At 45.5% G+C, this 18,652-nt stretch overlaps 1 protein-coding gene across 4 annotated transcripts; it reads right to left on the bottom strand.

The window, feature by feature from the left end:
• Positions 1-79: 79 nt before the first annotated feature.
• LOC142560652 (uncharacterized) lies at positions 80-17,425 on the bottom strand. 4 transcript variants are annotated; one of them, XM_075672885.1, is made up of 5 exons: positions 17,304-17,425; positions 14,432-14,563; positions 9,006-9,107; positions 6,332-6,454; positions 80-1,342 (listed from the first exon to the last, which is right to left on the bottom strand). In XM_075672885.1, exons 1-5 carry the CDS (start codon positions 17,405-17,407, stop codon positions 1,156-1,158), a joined length of 648 nt encoding a protein of 215 aa, XP_075529000.1. In that variant the 5' UTR covers positions 17,408-17,425; the 3' UTR covers positions 80-1,155. The 4 variants fall into 4 exon arrangements, with proteins under 4 accessions (XP_075529000.1, XP_075528998.1, XP_075528999.1 ...); XM_075672883.1 differs by having other exon boundaries at positions 80-1,337; XM_075672884.1 differs by having other exon boundaries at positions 80-1,337; positions 9,006-9,104.
• Positions 17,426-18,652: the final 1,227 nt, after the last annotated feature.

Raw genomic sequence — 18,652 nt, 5'->3', positions numbered from 1 at the left:
TTTCTTCTTGCACCGCATTGAACTAAATATATTGTGCACGTGCAAGTAAAGCAATGCGAGTCGACACAGATGCCCTCTATCTGGGTAAGAGACCATTTATTATCGAATAAAGTCCCGTCAGGATAAGTGCTAATCGTTCACATGCCTAAAAACTCTATCGTACTTGTCCAGTCATTGCTAGCACAGATACGTCTATCACTCATTGAATCCGTACCTGTCACAGGCTAAAATGATTCCACAGCTGTGACCATGAAGCAGAGCAAGTCGACACAGATCACTTCCATGTGTATACGAAACTGCCCTTTGAAAGTCACAAAGGTTCTGTCAAGATAAAACAACGATAAGTAAAAAATTTGTAGAGAACGCATCATGCAGTGAAACTTCAAGCAATTTGAATCTGACAAAGCTTCTCATTATACAATGTCATCGGCTCAGTTTCGGGTACAGCACAAAGTCCTTCGGAATCAGTGAGATACACAAAGACTGCAGTATGCCTCGCGCTTATCTTGGCAATCACGAAACAAATGACTGAATCGATCAAATTTTCAGAAAACTGCACCGTGAACACCACGGCTATTTTTTTTTTTTGCTTTCAAGATTCTGCAAAACTACAAATGTGTTTTTTTTATTCCCACTGCAGGATCCGTAAAAAAATTGAATGAACGTTTCTCACTAGAGAACTCAAAACACTTGCAGAGGAAACTTCTATATGTGAACGAGGAACCAAGGACCTTATGTGTACATTTAAACGTGCTAATTATGCAAACCACAAATTTGCAGCCCATTACAGTTCGTCTTGAAGCGAGTTCGCAAAAGTCAAGTTCTCGGACAACACAGTTATGCGAACCACGGGCTGTGGACAAGGTCTTTAAGATTCTCTGGCATTGGAGATGTCCAGACTATTCAGGCGACTGTCTCGTCCAGTGATGTAGAAGAGCCAGCTATAGCATTCTTCTAAAATTCATTTCACTTGGCCGCTTTTCACGTCAAAAGAGGCTTTTTCTTTGCACACGCTGCTTGCGGTCAGTTTCTCAGACTTGCGCAAGAACATCGGCATTGTTTTTTTTTTTTTATGCACAGCTTCACTCTTCAAGTTCCCGCGCAAAAGCCCCGAGTGAGTTGCTTCATCCGTGCACCAGTGACGCTACGCCCATTTTAGTGCGCTTTGAGGTGAGCCACCAGATGATCCGTATCCGGGAAATACGCTCCACACAAAACGCACGTAAATTTCTTGCACATATGTCTGTCGAAAGCCGACTTGTCTGCGAAAAAGGCTTCGCAGTAATCGCACTGACCCGGCATTCCCTCGGTGTGGCCACGACGGTGACGTCCGAGACCTGGGCTGTACGGAAAAGATTCACTACTTATTCGGCAAACGAACGATTTGACGCCCACGGGGCAGGGTGAAACGGTCACTAAGAATTCGCTCACATTTAAACGATTTGGCACATATTTTTTTTGTACGACGTGCGTGCCTTGATGTGCATTAACACTCGCCATCTGCGTGAGCCATTTACCACACGCATTGCATTGTGGAACTTCACGCCAACGTGCGCGCGCACATGCAGTTGAAGATTCGCTAGTCACGTGAACGACTTAGCACATGCTTTGCATTTGATGAGGTTTATTCGGCCCGTGCATTTTCGCAACTGTCTTAGGGAATTCGACTCCCTTACAGAGGCCCGATCACATGCGTTGCTAATACAGGCTTTATCGCCCGTTTACTCTGAGGTATGCCTGCAAAAGACATGTCTACTGCAAGTCTAGCCGCAGACACCGAGGAACAATCGCCGTTTTCTTTCCCCTGTTCCGGTAGCATTCTCCGCGTATAGCTCGACAACGTGGATCAAAATGGCGCATGGTCTCTTGTTACGACAGACAGCGAGACGCTTGTTTGTGAATATATAGCTTAGCAAACTAGCTTGCTTAGCCTCAGTGATAACTTCGTGCACTTGTATTTATCGCCCGATTTAGGTAGGCTCAAGTTTAGCGGAAACTGATGCATTTGGTGGTCTGTGACGCCTAACTCTGAGATACACAGCCCTCTTTCGAGTCGCAAATTAGAACACTTCGTGTTCTCCTATAACATTAAATAGAACGTACATGTAAAAGAAGTAGGTTAGTTCAGTTATCTGGAATTGACTTACCAAGGAAATTACCTGGTTAATCCATTGAGAATATTCGTGCACCTTCAAATCGAAAACTAAGAATTTCGAGGAACAAGCGATAAATTTTGCCCTCAGAAGAGAAGCCTTCGGCATTCAGAACTAATTTTCTCCAAGGAGGAGGATGTCTTCACCCTTTATGACCTCTTTTACGCTTACGACAATAATGGGTTATTGTTACAATGATTACGTTCTTATAAATGGTTACAAGGCAGTGCACTGTTCGCGTTATTTCTGACAAATATAGGTGGACTGTGTCCCCGTCGAGCATCACGTGCCATAACTAAATGTCTACATTGCAAATATGAATAAGAACTTACGCGATATTATTTTCGTGCTGCCTACGTAACAAGTCGGTTAAGAACTGGCACGCATCTTACCATTAGGCCGATAATGCTGAGCGCATTAAGCAACCTATACGCACATAACTTATAGTTTCATGCGCCACGTGCAGAAATATGTTAATTGCTTCCATGTTTTCTCGTACAGTGGATGAAATGTGCTGCTGAGGGATGCCTTTTTTTATCTCTTTCTGCAAATATACATTTCCACGTTCATTCCAATCTGCTATTATGTAAATAGACAACCTGCTTACGTTTCATCCTTTTCTTTCGGTGGTTGTGACTTGCGTTGCTTCGCAAATTGATGAACATTATCCACTAAATCTTATCCCGGTAAAATGCTATCTATTTGTACACTTATATTTGTTTTCATTGATGATGCGACCGATTATATTTTATGTTGTATTCGAACTCACGTGTTGTTACCTTCCGAATATTTTGTGACCCCGCTGGGTTGGACTAACCAGACCACATTATGCAAGCAATACATCAAAAATAAGTAAGTTACAAAAAACTGAATAAATAAACGAGCGATTTGACGTGATGCAAAAGCGATTTTGCAAGGAATCGTGTCATTTTACATGAAGGCTCCGAAGCTACTGAAAACTATTTATTCCTAACCTTTTCCACTATTTAAATATGGTCGTGCTGACCGAGTGTAAATCGCAATGAGTATTCCACTACATACTTATTGGAAGCCGTTCTTTCTTGCTAAATCAGTCGCCGTATAGAAAGAGGCCGCTTAATCTAGCTGGGTAACTTTTCTGTTAACACAGATCTTGCAGTCAACTTGCACGAGGAAATGCACAGGGGTGTGCCCTTATCACTCAATGCTTGTGTTAATGTTTTTTTTTTCTGGTGCGCTGCTTCACCGAAGTCTTCAATCCCTAACTAGTCCGCCAGTACCTATTAAGAAAGATGTAATTGAACTGCAGTCAAAGTACTTCCTCAAGGACAAGTACAACGAATTAAATCTCATTTCCATAAATTAGTAGATTCTAACGGTTCCCAAAGCTAAAGCACTTAGCACCGCAGGCACATGTCAATTTTTTGGCACTACTCAATGAGCAGACCTTCTCCAGAATGAAGTATAGATGCAGGATTAATTTATGACGACGAACATCCGAGTTTTCTACTTGTTATTCGCTCATCAGGCTTGCCGCCACATTTCGCTGAAATACGTCAAAGCGTTAACTTCACTACTAACATTGAGCCCCGTCCCATATCTTGGCGACGGGATGCAATCCCTATGCGTTCAGACATGCTACATTATGCTTAGTGCCATGTCCGGCAACTTGCTGTTGTCACGTGCTCTTCCACTTTGTACATACGGCACATATTGCAAATATATATGAATACGCTATTGTAACTACGTGAATATTTTCTTCCCTCCTTAATATTTAGGTCAGCATTCTACACCACATTTTTTATTGGCATAGTTATGACATGTCGTAAGTTCGTTAGCTGCTTCTGCTGTATTATGCTGCAATTTGTATTGGTTTAAATGGGCGCCATTCGGATAGTTACAGTGCTTTACATGTTGTACGCTTTTTTTTTGTAATATAAAGTCCAGAAATGCACATGCACTCGCACACGTGATTTCTTAATGAACTGCCGCGTTGGCACGTTGCAAAACAAAATCGAAAAAAAGGCCATAAAAGTAAAAAAAATGAACAGAACCAAAACGGTTTTCACTACTTTTAAAAAAATAAATGAAGATTAGGAGAATGCAATATTCACGGCACATTCAGGACATGCGAGCTAGTTCTTCGTCTGACAACGCAACCGAAGGCTTACTGACAGCATCACCTTGACTATAAGTGTGGTTTCAATTATCACCCTTGTGCGACCACTCGCATGCTTTGTAACGACCGTAGTCTGATGTCATCAAACAGCGAACACAAAAACAGTATAGTTGTGCCATCCATAACAAAAATGCTAGTTGGAAGTCAGCGCTTAACTGTGTCCGTCTCTTCGCTCTGTCTTCCGTCCATTATTACATTGTTATCTACAATCGCTTAAGAACTATGCCGGTCACACACTGCTTGCGAATTTAAAGCCTTCGTAATTATGTCAAGTTCTCTTACCGACCTAGTGCATATTCTATTTCGTTCCTTGTTTCAGTTCTCGCACACACGTTGCGATTGTCATGTTTGCCATTTAGAATTCCTCTGTCCGTAAATATTGTGAGGTTCCTATGCACTCTAGAAGGCCCCTTTACGCTCGATGTATTCTGTGTCAAAATTAAATAACGTTGTTATAAGGCAAATAAGGTGTTCCCACGTAAATTGCTTGTAACCAACTGCCTCAGTTCCTTTATATTGTTTAACCCCACTTGAGAACCTGCGACGAAACGCGTACTTCTTAATTTTTGACAATTTGGTCGACTAACCATCAGGTTATGTATAATGGCTCAGTCGCGGTAAATTTTTCAACGAAGTTGTTAGATTGAACCGCGCAACAAAAACTTAGCTCAGCCTGTGATTCGGAAATGCTTGCGCGCACCTGAAGATATCTCTTAAGGCACTCGTCTTCCTAAGGAGTAAGGATATGTAATACTCCAATAATTGTTTATAAATAGCATACCGCAAAATATAGCAATTAAGGCTGCATATTGAGACTAAAAGCGCGACTGTAAAATGTATAAAGCCTGCGCTGCTTGTCTAAATATGCCAAACCAACTAGTCCAACCAACTCGTCGCGTTGAATTTCCAAGTCTGAGTTCATTGAGAAAAGCCGATACTCCAACCTAGACGAGTCGTATTATCCGGCAAAATCGTAAAACAGAAATGTTGCCAAGGTTAAATGATCGGAATACAAAGCACAGAGACCTGTGTATCGCCCTATCTTTTTTTTTTCTTTTTATTCTAGACAACGTTGCACCCATTGCCCTTAACTTCTACACAACCCAAAAGTAAATGCTATTCACAAAAGTATACACCTACGAATACCTACGAATACTGGAGTTATCGTAACGACACACAGGCAAAACAAGGAGCCCCTTGTGAAGAATGACGATGTTTCCCATAAAACCTCAACGTAATGTAGGTATCTGCTTGGTGCGGACAGAATGACTCGACTAGCAAAAAAGAACTGCGTGCTACCTGGAAATAAACACGAGTTTGTCTGCCACTACCAATGTTTCGTACTTGAAATTATTACACACGAGGTGAATTGGCGGTAAAAGCGAAATTCTATTCTTCAAATAACTATTTCGTTTTCTTTAATTCATGCCAGAAGGTGAACGCAACTAATGAAAGTAAGCAATTATTTGAAAAAATAACGTCGAATAATTGGAAAGAAGGCCTTAGTCATCGCTCCGTGTCGCTGCTTACGCTTACGCATTTATATTCACTAGTATTTATTTAAATATTTATTGTCCGGCCCTTGACACCAACCAGTGGTCGCCAATCCGACCTTCGTCCCAGGAAGTTTGAAGACCCCTGCTCTGCTACAAAAAAGCGAAGTTATGAATGATGCTACAAAACGACAAATCTTCATTCGTTGGGTGAAAAACTTCAAAATATTGGTCACTTAACTACACATTTGGTTCATAGAAATAATACATAACACTATGGGACGTCCTATGCGCGGCATGTGTATATCATTGCCGGTTCAATATATGCATTGATAACGTTTACCTTCCGCTGAAAACGAGATATCGGCATCTGCTGCACGGTCACAAGAATAAACGGAACCCTTCGATCAGCACCACTCCCGTACCGAACGGGAAATTGCCCCTGGAAGAACTACTGCACCACGAGCTGACTTCTTTGGGATTCTTTCACAGGACTTCATTAAATGAATTTATATGGCAGGCCTCACCTCGCATCGTCTTCCAAAACGGCTGGCGCTTTCTGCTTGGCAGCCATCCTCTTCCTGGACTTTGACTCATCGGTGCGGCTGGTACGGTTATTTCGGCACTGGTTGCGTTTACTTCTGCGCAAGCTGGCGAATACAAAACACATGTAACGTAGCAAATACGCAAATATGTAGCTTAGCAGTTTACAGCAGAACGTTTGCGCATGGCGATAACTATACTGGTAACTAAACTTTGTGCTACTACTTCCGGCCAGGGACGGCTTCTCGTTTTAAAAACTAGTACCTTAAAGCTCTCGGCTATGCATGACACGTTCGTTTAGCGCACCGACTTCCGAGCAAGATCAGTGCTTAATTTATTCTGGTAGTAGCCGAACAACATAGGGCACTCCAATACTCCAATCCCAGACACAAATTTGAGAACTTTTGAATATGAGCCTCGCTTCTCCCACACTACAGCCACCAACCTTGCTGCAACGTCGGCGCAATACCAGGCTAGCCATAGTACAGTACCCTCGGAAGCTTGAACAACGCCACAGAATCATGGCCTATGTGTGCTAGTGAATTACGGCCTTCGTAACGGAATTCCTTTACAAGTGCTCGAAAGCTTTATTTACGGGCAGCGTTTCGAACTCAATAGTCGCATATGGGCAGCCTTTTTAAAATGGTATAATTACAGGAACTGAAAGTCTTATTGTAGCTGCTCGCTGGGAATTTGTTTACGATTCTGGAAGGTTGTACAAGCTTGTCGCTTTTTCTTACCTGACGGGGCAAATATACGTTTTTTATGCTCGTTGAGACCCAGTGTACATCTAAGTAACCTGCGTATCTATCTTGCTTTTCTTTCGGTGGCTGACGCTTATTTTGCTTCGTACACTGATGCACATATTCCGCTGTTTCTTCTGTTTACAAGCTATATGATGGCGTAATTGTATTTCTTCTTTTAAATGTCGGTCACGCGAACTATGAACTTTTTTTATGCTGGGATTCAATCCGCATGATGTTACCTTGTTATTTGTAAACGCGCCGGCTCGGCCTTTGCCTAGACCACAATCGCCTACTGATGGCCATGATAATATGGAGGACGTCATGAGAAGCCAATCACTGAATTAGTTCAAGTGCCCCGTAAGCACGGCAGCGCTGCAAACCAGATACACCTTTTTTTGAAGGGCGTATGTGTTTCGTCGCCAAAATACGCTTGCTTCACCTTACAGTGGGTGAATGACCCTTTAAGTACTTATGCAGACAAAGAAGCAGGGTATGTGGAGGGAGTCAGAAAATGGAAAACAACTGCAGTACTGGAGCTGTGAAGACTTTGTACATCATTACAAAAATGTACAACCCAATCCTGTGTTCGTACCCATGACTCCGTACCTCTCTATGCCGGAAAGTGTCGTCATGCTAGAAACCATTTTTGAACTCGAAGCTAATGGTTAGGTAAAAGAGTTTGTAAATGAAGCCTTCCAATAAGTGCTTGAGAAGCTTCCTAAAGAAACTGCATCTATGTAATATGCCAAGCAGCGGAACCAAACAGTGGAATAAACTACGTTTTTGATTGCACAATAAACTTTTATTTAAACACCGGTCAAATGAGAAACATTAATAAACATACTGAATTTTCATTTCAGGACTGCGACAGCCGTTCTGGGGAATGAGCCCAATATTGAGCCCTCCAGTTACGAAACCGTCGAGATGACACTCGGGAGCGGTAAGTCGTCGGCCAAGAAGAAGTACGAAGACTATGTAGACATTAATCGCACCCCGGTTATCATGCTTACCAAAGCAGAGGTACTCCCGCCAAGCTCCAGTCTGACAGATTTTTTTTTTTTTTACACATGACAGTGGCTTAACATATGGCACAGTGATATGGCAGAACCACACCTCCTTGCATGGAAAGAGCTCGCTTTGAAATACATTCAATAAAAGATATCTTTATTCTTTCGAATCACGTGGTTTTCTTTCTGGAGTCGACGGCCAGGGAGCTCGTCTTGCACCCTTGTCGTTGCCTCCTTTCGTCAGTTTTCCTGCATTCGTTTTTCAGCAGCCGCAGTCGTCCATAAGCATGAGCTCCGGCTCCAGCACGACGCTCTTCGAAGGCGCGCCGATACGTGGCAGTGTCTGCGTAGCCGTATCCGTGGACTACATCCTTGGCTGTCGGGCGTTTTTTATTTTTTTCAATAGATTAGACCTGAAGATCCACTTTCCATCCACCAAGATTGGTGACGGAGGCACCAAGTCTGAGTGAAGATCTACGGTGATGCGCGCTATCGCCTCGAGCTCGGCCACTTGCTTGCACTTTGCTTGGCGTGCGGTCATCTCTATCGGATCTTCCGGTGGCTGGCCGTGTCTCCTAGTCGAGTGTAAACCCATTTAAATGTTCCAGTACACACTTATTCGAAGCGCATGTCACTCTTTTTGCAAGATCAGTCACACTACAAGAAAGGCGCTGCTTAAGCTGCCTGGGCAACTTCCCAGTAAAACACATGTTTTGCACTCTCAGCTACGGAAGTTAGATGCTACCCTCAAGTGAGCTGGTCATTTCTATTAGGGGGCAATGAAGAACTAGAGTGACGAAGAATACTACAAGACGACTAACACTCAATTGTTGAAAGAAAAGCTTCAGAACATTGGTTGCAGGACAAGCAATATGTTAGCGGAATAGTTCGTTGGCAGTGCTCACCCCGCGTTGCCTTCCGAAACAGACGGCGTTTTCTGTGTGGCCACCTTACTTGTCCTGCGCTTTGATTCGTTGTCCTCTCTTCTGGTGGTGGCGCAGCTGCTGCTGCAGTTGATGAAAGCAAAACATATTTAGGGTTAGGTGTGGGCGGCCCTCACACATAGAGGAAAGGTTACCAGTTACGCCGTCTGTGAAAAAAAAAAACAGCAACAGTGCAACACAGGACAGAGCGCTGTCCTGTGCTCTTTACTCGCTCGTCCTGTGTTGCGCCGTTGTGTTGCGCCGTTCCTGTTTTTATTCTAAAGATGAAACAACCAGCCCCATTGAACACACTGAAAATAACTCCGTCTCCATGTGAGATAAACACCCGCATGATAGAATCAAGCTCACTGTTGCCGTTTCCCGCCGCCTTGGCTAGTTTGTTTAGCACGACCTATTCGGGTCACACTTGCGCAAAGCACACGTGCACGGGGGCAAAGTTCCCGTGGTTCGCACGCTGGTAGAGGCGCGATTCGATTTGCAGCTATTCGGGAATGCAGTTGGGCGTGGTTGTTATGCCCGCTAAAGAATCTGAAGAAAAGGGCTGCACGACAACGGTATTGACTGCGAATAGCGTAGGGGCAGCAACAGGGGAATAAATTCGAAACACTAAACTGTTTAAAAGAAATGGCGTTAACTAAGCAACCCTGTGCCAAATCACCTGGAAAAAGCGACGTGTGGTAAATGTAAATGTGGGGTTCACGTGAGAATACCCGCGATGAGGCAACAAAATGGGGAATCAGGCTAGTCGATTGATTTGCAGCTCAAAAACAGCGCGCGATAGAAACAACAAGACAAGGCGCGTACTCGCAACTGGAAGATTTATTGAAAGGAAGCGCAAATAAATATGCACAAAAAATGGGGTGATCGCGCATGCGCAGTATAAACAGGGGTGACAAAAGGCCAATAGTAAATCGTGAAAAAAAACTGAACAAACATGTGGGCTACCTATCGAGAAAGGCAAATTCTTTGTCGTGGGGCACGACAGAACGGTGGCTGACGCCGGCATTTCCCATTTCGCTGATACGGCAGGCTTCTGCTATTTCTCGAGGTAGCCGATTGTTGCTTGTGAAGACGACCTCCATTTCATTGAACACGTGATAGCAGCAGCATTCTCTACAGTGAGTAGCCAGGTGCAACGACCCCGAGGATTCGATTGACGCTTGGCGCTCTCTTAGACACGTTGATGCAACGCCCAGATTGGCCCACATGTACTTCGACAAGTGTGCGATGCCTTTCGCACAGCCTACAAGCTGTTTACTGCGGTTAGTGCCACATTCTGCGGGCTTTCTGCGAGTACGCGCACAAATAATGTGAAGTTTTTTTTTTTTTTTCTGGCTGGAAAAATGTCAACTTCGTACCTGGTGACTACGCGTTGTAATTCGATCGTTTTAATTTCTTTGAAAGCGTCGGCGCGAACTAATTTTATTATATTCCGGGGACAGGCAGCTTGTCGATCTTATTGGGGAAGCTCGAATCCATTCAGTGGTCACACAATTTTAAACGCACAACTCAAGCTCGTTTTAAGGATGTCATTTTTTTTACCAGTTTCGAATGGCCCGACCTGTAGTCAAGGAAAGGCTTAATATATCTAGGTTGGTAGTACCATCAGGCGCCAAGCGTTTGAAAATATCAATTTCAGAGCAAGAAACTAAGTAGTCATAGTAGGGCTATTTAAAAGAATTTTTTATACTTCGTGCCATTTAAACAGCAACAACACCGTCTTCGACATTCCGGGATGAAGTATTGGAGTTAGTAAACATTTAAGAAAATCACGCTTATCTAAGGACTTTTTTTTACTAGTCCTGAAAGATGACGTTCTAGCCCTATATCAAGCGTACCTAAATTAAATTCGCTTAACATTGGTGCGACTGACGATCCTATAGAAATCCAAGAACGCTGAACTCAAGGAAGTTTGCAACGGAATTTCCACTATTGAAGCGAAAAGAAAGTTCGTAATTATTAACCGCTATACATTGCAGGTCATTATTTCACCATGGAGGATAGAGTAGTACAAGTCTTCCGAATCTGCACTAAATGCACGGTACCTGGTAGGATTATCGTCGTTTAGAAAACTTAACCATCGCTTCGGAATAGACAGAGATAAACGGGATGGGAGAGGCAGGAAGGCTTTGCTTACAGGATAACGATCCGAGATTCTCACACGCTCTAAGTTCTTTTGTAGATATCGCGAGACTACCTTTTGCCACGTGTCTCTTTCAGATACCATTTCTCTGAAAGGTATAGGAGGCTCGTGGGTTATTATAGCAAAAGAGATATCAAGCTGAATGTTCTTCGCGGTCTTGACAGCAGAAGCTAGCCGTTGAAATGTGTAGCACCAGGGAACGGGCCCTTTCTTCCACTTGAGAACTTTTTAGAGCTTAGCTGTATGCGACTCGGTTCCGGAAACTTCATCTCCGTCGACAGAAAACGATTCACCCGCCGCAGTTGCTTAGCGTCTATGTTGTTGGGCTGCTGAGCACGAGGTCGCGGGATCGAATCCCGGCCATGGCGGCCGCATTTCGATGTGGGCGAAAACTGCACTTAGATTTAGGTGCACATTAAAGAACCCCAGGTGATCCAAATTATTCCTTAATTCCCCCACTACGACGTGCCTTATAATCCCTTCATAACCGCTTCTCCGATAGGGAGTTTCGGTTCTTGGCCAACTCAATCAGGTACACGGGGTAACACGTGATGTTCAAAAGGATAGCCTTGTTTTCTTCTGTCTTGGTTTTTCTATTTATTCGTGTGTGCGTTTGGAATAAAATTCAGTGGTTAGTTAGCGCTCGTCCCCGTCTTTTCTCGGCATTGTCCTCGCGCAAACTTTTTCAATATGTAGTCAATCAAATCGCAGTCTTGGCACGCAAAACTCCATAATATTTAGAAAACTGCTTTTTGTTTCTACAAGCATGAAGTTTTTTAAGCGCCGTTGACGCTTTTTCTGAAGAGTACGCTCACCTAAAAAAAAAAAAGCCTCCTTTTCCGGCCACTAGGACGTGTCAGCTGTTACAATCATGATTGATTGAAAACTATTATTCCACCGAGCTGGGGTGCCCGCCTCTTAATCTACACGTAGGTAGGGGGGAGGACGAAGCAGTCCCCGCGCGTTGAGGACGGGGAGTCTTCACGGCCTCAACGGCCAGGCAGATTGCTCCACGCTGGTCGTCTTCAGCCTCACTCTGGAGCAAGGCCTCCCAGGCTTCTCTACTGTCAATGTTTTCCTTGGCCCCTGGGGAGCCAGACACTCCCACATTATATGGTCCAGCGTACCTTTTTGCTTACAAATTTTGCAGAGGGCGTCGTTATAGTCCCTCGTCTGTGTTAAGTAGATCCAATGTGGTGATGTATAATTGTTTCCCTGCAGGCGTCGCCAAATGCGAGCGTCCTCCAGAGAGAGAGACCGATGCGGAGGTGGAAAGATTCTTTCGGTTTTGTAATGATCGACAATTTCCCTGTACGTGATCATGCTATATTTTATCCCTGAAACTGGTTGCTCTAGAGTTGCCCGGTGGTAGAGTGCTCGGGCGAGCTCGTGAGCGGCTTCGTTGCCTGGGACCTTCATGGGCCGGTACCCAAATAAAAGTTATGTCCCTCCTGGGAGGGTTTTTGAGTAGAATGTGGAGGGCTTCTTCCGAGATTCTCCCTTTGTTAAAATTTCGGATAGCTAATTTGTTATCGCATAATATTACTCCCGCTTTTGTACCCGCACAAGCGAGCGCTACTGCAACCTCCTCGGTTGTACAGGCGTCCCTCGTGCATGTGGAGCACGCTATCTTAACGCACCCGTCGCCATCAACCACCGTCGATACCGCAGCCCCGTCTCTGCCGCAAGTGGCGTTCACGTACGCTACGTTATGCACCGGTGTGTTTTTAAGTTTATTTACTAGAGCCTTAGCCCTGTGAGCTCTCCTCTCTTTGTTGTAGATAGGATGCATATGTTTAGGTAGGGGGCGATTCGGAAGCGTTTACTCACGTCCAGCGGAGTGCCTTTCTCGTCAGTCGGGGCACCCCTGTCCTAAGATAGCCTCGAAGAGGTAGGTGTGGGACACAGGGTATATGCATACGTTACAATCATGAAACCCCAAATTGGTGGAATTCACTGTTTTTTTTTAATGAGTACCAAAGGCAGGTCGCTCTTGCATTTAGCCCCCCATCAAACTGAGGCCGCGGTGGACGGGATTCGATCCCGCGGCCTGGTGCAGGTCGGCCCACATTGTAATCCGACCCGAGGCAGGGTCTGAGAACCGAATTAGCGATCTCGAGATTGTTCAGCAGTGATACCCAGGCAACCAGCTAATAACTTGCGCCCGATATCACGGCAGGTTTCAGGTGCGCATGCGCCATTCACGTGGTTTTAAGCCATTTTAGAAGCAGAGTAACATTCACGTGTTCATATGCCTTCTCTTTCACTACCGCATTGTCTTTGGCAGGCTATTGGTGTTTACAGGCCATTTACGGAAGCGAAGATCTTGGGAGCCTGGCCTCACAGTTCATTAGCCCAGAAAGCAGTTCGAGCGTTTTTTCGCTACCTGAGGGCAACAGACTTGAGTGCCCGACTATAGACATCCTACACCTAAGTTCTCTCTCTCTCTCTTTTTCACTCCCCATTCCCCTCCCCACGTGTAGGGTAGCAAACTGGACTCAGTCTGGTTAACCTCCCTGCCTTTCCGTCTTCCTCTCTCTCTCTCTCTCTCTCTCTCTGGTGTTTACAACGTCAGGCAAAGAGTGACCAAGACAATATGCCCAAGTTCGAGCAGCGAGGAGCGTATATTACTCCTAACTACCCTCCAGGTTAAGTGTGCCGTCCAGCAACGCAAAATAGACCTAGTAATCGTTCGCTCGGCACGTTCGTGATCTGAAAACATTGAGCCGCCCGCACTGAGGAATTTGCAAAAATAGTTTCGAAATAGTGGTTATCCGGGCTTCCCGGCTCTAGTTGTTGGACTTGTCACCAGGAAAAGCGACTCTGGGTCAGCGCATTCAGATTCCTTCAGCGAAGCGCTAAACATTGCTATCACTTTCAATGCTTCGCGCCTACGAGCGAAACCGTCAATTTTCGTCCCTAAAGAAAGTCGGCGTTTCAGATTGCTGAGGCGATGATGGTTATCGGTACGAGGCGTTCTTCGGCTGGCTACCTCGACGACTTCAAAATAAAGGGAAGTACAAACACGCTGAGCAATCGTTTCCACGCCGCGAAGCAGTACTGAAGTTTCTAAAGTCACGCGAGCGTCTCAATCCGAAATCGCAAACATCCCATAACTGAGACGCTGCCTACTCTGAAGACAATTGGGTGGCAAGAAATGAGAGCATATCATGTGTCGTGTGCGGTGTCTTTGCTCAGACGGCGGCTTAATTCAACGTAAATGTAAAGGCGAGTGGTAGCTTACCTCACGTTGTTTTCCGCGGCGACAGATCCACTGGCAAAGCCCGAGTCGCTTGTACTGGTTCCTTCGATGCTTGAGCTGCGTGATGGCGCAGATGCGCCGCCGTTCGTTTCTTCACGGGTAATCTGCGGTTGCCTGAAGGAAACGCCAAGCGAATTTGCTCGCAACAACGCAACAGTTGTGAAGCGGCAGCGTGGGGAATGCAGCGTGTCGTAAACGCGACTGATTGAAAGGAAGAAAGTCCTCTCCTCAGGGACACGCGAGTGCCAGATTTATTGTAAGCGAACTAACTGCGAGATCATAGAGGGTGCCTCTAGTCCTGCGCTAAAAAGGCGCGAAAAAGGCACGGTGAGCCGGTTAACGTGGCTTATTTCCCGACCATGAATTGTCTCAAACGTAAAATGCGTGCATGCCTTGCAAGTTAAGTTTTCCTAGCGAATATTTCTTGGCCTTGCTGACCGCGGCAGCCGTCATTCATAATACACGCTCACGCAAGCAATCACATAATGCATGAATGTCTCAAATGTAGCCGCGACTATGCTACATCCTATAATAGTCGTCATATTAACTAACTAAATACTAACAGGCTACTTGCATAAAAAAGAAAATTCAAGGTCACTTAAGGACTTGCTATGACAACTGGTATCGACAAAACAAGGGTCATTAAGGAGCCGCATGGCGGTCCATCTACGAGAGACCCCGCTAACAAAGTTAGAGCTTGTCAGCGCCGTGCCAATGTGCTTAAATATTTTCTTTTTCGAAAATGATTACAGGTTGGAATGAGCTCTCTAATGAAGTGATTGCCGCGTCTAGTATTTAAAATGCTATTGAGAGTCATATTCTTCGAAGGTTGTTTTATTCATTTCTGAACATACACAACAGTGAGCACCGTTTTTTCCGTTTTTCTTGCCCTAGAAATTATTGCCTTCCGCTATTGCAAATTTGCTTTTACTGTTGTATTCTTTCGATATGGAACATTTTTTCCGTTGTGACCCCCCCTGTATTTTAACTCCCCCCCCTACGATAATGCCGTACAGGCGATGTATAGGCATATCGAATAAGTTGTAAATGCAGAAGCATTAACTTCTAATCGAACGCTGCCGAGCGTTCGTTCGAGTTATGAACTCCTCGCGGGCAAGCGAGAGCGTTGAGACGTTTTTCCAGCGCCTCCTAGGTAGCGCAAGGCCGGTGCGCTTCGATCCGTGACGTCATGCTGCCTTGCCCAACTGCCACAGAATCTAATGGGGACGCTCCTCGCAGGCATCGGCGATTTTGACTTCATCGCCCTTGTCACGCCGGGCTTGGCCATGGAAATTTCGGTCCAAGTAGCGTGACGTGATGAAACGAAGCGGACGGGCTTGCTATTTAGGAGGCGCTGGTCGCGTCCAGTGGGTAAGACACTGCTTCTGAGCGTGGGATTGTAGTTTCAAAACTCACTGTAACCAACGTTCTTCCTTTCTAATTACTTTCGTTGTCTTTTTTAGTGTGTGTGTGTGCATTGATTTTTTTTAATAGCGATTAACGAGCCGAAGTTACAACCCAGGAAAGAGTTTGCGCTGACGAAGAACGCGCGGATGACACAGGCACCCGAAATCGAGGGTGACGTGGCGTCGTGACGGTGTCCTCACGCAGCAGCTGGCGCCCCAGCGCCACGAGAGGTGTACACTGTCACCCCCTCTGCTTTCACGAGGCGTGCACGTGACCTGGCGTCGCAGCCAATGGGAATTTGAGGTGCCGTCTCGCGGCTGTAGACGCTGGTTTTTGAGCTGAATGGGCCATTCGATGCTGTCGCATCAAGAACCACTCCCTTCTTAGAAAATGCAGTTGGTAAAAGGAGAGCACTTGTCAATGCCTGCTGAAGCTAGGAAAAAAACAAAAGGACTAACCTTGCTGCACTCCTGCTAGACTTGACAACTGCACTACGTCGGTAGCGCAGTTACTAATGTCACTGAAGTATAATTATCAACAATATAATAGGGCATTGTCATGTAAGTGCATGGTATTGTAAAAGCACAAGAAGGTAAAATAATACATGCAAAAAAAGGAGAACCACGTCCTTTCACTAAATATGAAGCATCAATTATTAGTATACGTTATGTTTAGCAGGGACATTACGGCACCACGACTCCGGATAACGACGTTCTACAATTAACTCCAAGCAACGTCTTTTTTTTTTTTTTGTCGCAACGTACTCTAACGATAATTTCAAGAGTATATATATGCCTAGTTCGAGGGAGCACTTGATCCACAGGTGAGCACCCATGTATTACGTTAAGGATTCAGCTTTGTAGCCGAATTTCTATAGCTTAGTGCGAACATATATATACGTGCGCTACGACGGCGCACCTAACTTTCAGACCAACATAACAAACAATGCTATACAGTTGACCTAAATTTTGCGCAAGACTGTCGCAGGCACAGCATGATACACCACGGCCTGACGATATAGTAGTGGCTGAGTAGATACTTCGTATAAGCCACTAAAAAGCCTTTCTGGCTAGTAAAGGCAGCACTTACTATCCGTTGGCTAGTACATAACTAGTAAGAATGTAATAAAATGCATAGAAATCCGGTAAACGCACGCATTTACTAATTACGGACTCCATTTTTTTAAGAACACATTTACCGGTTTCCGGCTCTTCTCTAGGAGCGTTACACAGTGAAACAACGCTCGGTAACCGAATATTCTCAGTGCAAAAACACACGTGCCTCAAGAGCATAGTAATGGTAAAGACGCTCGCGTGTTCCCTTTCACAAAGATGGCGACTGCGCACGTGTCGCAACGTAAACATGCTACTCCGTAATTTAGAAGCAAATGCTGCGTCTCTCGGACTTCAGCGAATGGAAATCTCTGGAAAGTTCGAAGTACACTCACCTAGTTTCAAAGCCTTTGAAGATGTCTTCATCTTCGCCAGCACCGTCGAGGTCAGCGCGGTCGCAGCTGCTGGACACCGCGAAACGTGTACCGTGGGTTTCCATCTCGGCCCGCGTCTGGAAAGACGCAGCTAAACGAGTAGCGAACTAAACGCTCGCTGCAGCGTGATGGCAATTGACTGTGCGCAGGCAGTCAGTTCAACGAAGCGCGCAACAACGACTGCTAGTACAAGCTGCAGCCGAGGCCACCGAGGCTTGCTGCTTTATGAGAAAGTCGAGTGGAATCGGCCTCGTCTCGCTAGCAAAGGGAGCACCAATGAGAGGGCGCCAAAGAAGCATGCGCATCGTTTGACGAGCATCGAAGGCTGGAAATCATTTCAGTTAACCAGAGCCATCCACGTGTTAGGAGGGCTGGCCCGTTGTTCGCCAAGTGGCGATGAGTTCTTAACGCGTCACGCTGATACTTACGTGACAGCGTTTGCGGGTGACTCGGTCCTTTCGTCCAAAACGAGCTCGAACCTGTTTCCGACGGTTTGCGTTCCACTAGTGAGAGGGAGAGAGCGCAGGCCACATGAGACTGCACTTTTTCGAGCATGACCTTTCCTGTCGACGATGAAGCGATGCACTCTTGTCACGTTCGAGTGAGCGCCGCAATCTTTTTTGACGAGGTCCTCGTAGCAGCGTGCCATCTCATCGAGAATGACAGCCTAAATAGTTAAGGACAATTCCTTATTATATATTTCAGAAAAAACTGCAAATAGGTGAGCGTGACAAGGGCGGCCGTGTTTACCACAACACGCGTTATCGCACTGCTTAGATAGTGTCCGGTACCAGTTAATCTGTCACTTTATTTGTGGTTGCAAATACACAGCGGAAACAAATTCACGTAAGGCCGCATTTCATCATTCGGCCTTCAAACTGCCTATGGCGGCCTCCCTGCTTTCCGTGACGGTCTGGCAGTCTTTGTCGAGCGCTAATCATTCCCTCGTCCAGACGCCTGCTGCTTGGCCAGTCACGCACCTGCGTCATTTCCCAGAAAATGACGTCATTGTGTTCAAATTTCTCCTAGTGTCGCCTACTTTGAGTTGAAGATTATAATTTCCTTTGTTGCAGAGGCCTGTGATACCCGCCGCCTTCTTGTCGGTCGGCTCTGAAGCTGCTGCGTGACGAGTTTGCAAATGTCCGCACGACAGTCAGTATAAAGTAGTCGTTATGATTGCTCCTTGCGGCTACCATAACAAATGGTAGTAAATTGCTGCATAAGAGGGCCACTCAACCTGAAAGCCTCGGCTGGTTGATTGTTCACATTCAGGGGGGAACAGCGCTAAGCAAACGGCGGGCATTGGAACG

Source organism: Dermacentor variabilis, chromosome 10 (assembly GCF_050947875.1).
Source record: "Dermacentor variabilis isolate Ectoservices chromosome 10, ASM5094787v1, whole genome shotgun sequence".
NCBI classification, from domain to species: domain Eukaryota; kingdom Metazoa; phylum Arthropoda; class Arachnida; order Ixodida; family Ixodidae; genus Dermacentor; species Dermacentor variabilis.
Note: the sequence above shows the minus strand (reverse complement) of the source record. Positions and strands in the feature narration are given on the sequence as shown.

What these genes read in the sequence shown, in the direction of transcription:
- LOC142560652 (XM_075672883.1), bottom strand. Translation starts at nt 17,407, where the DNA reads ATGGAAACCCACGGTACACGTTTCGCGGTGTCCAGCAGCTGCGACCGC. An exon ending in GTTTCGGAAGGCAACGCGGG is followed by an intron (nt 6,455 to 9,005) that starts GTGAGCACTGCC and finishes TGTATTCGCCAG; the next exon opens with CTTGCGCAGAAGTAAACGCA. An exon ending in GTTTTGGAAGACGATGCGAG is followed by an intron (nt 1,338 to 6,331) that starts GTGAGGCCTGCC and finishes CGTACAGCCCAG; the next exon opens with GTCTCGGACGTCACCGTCGT.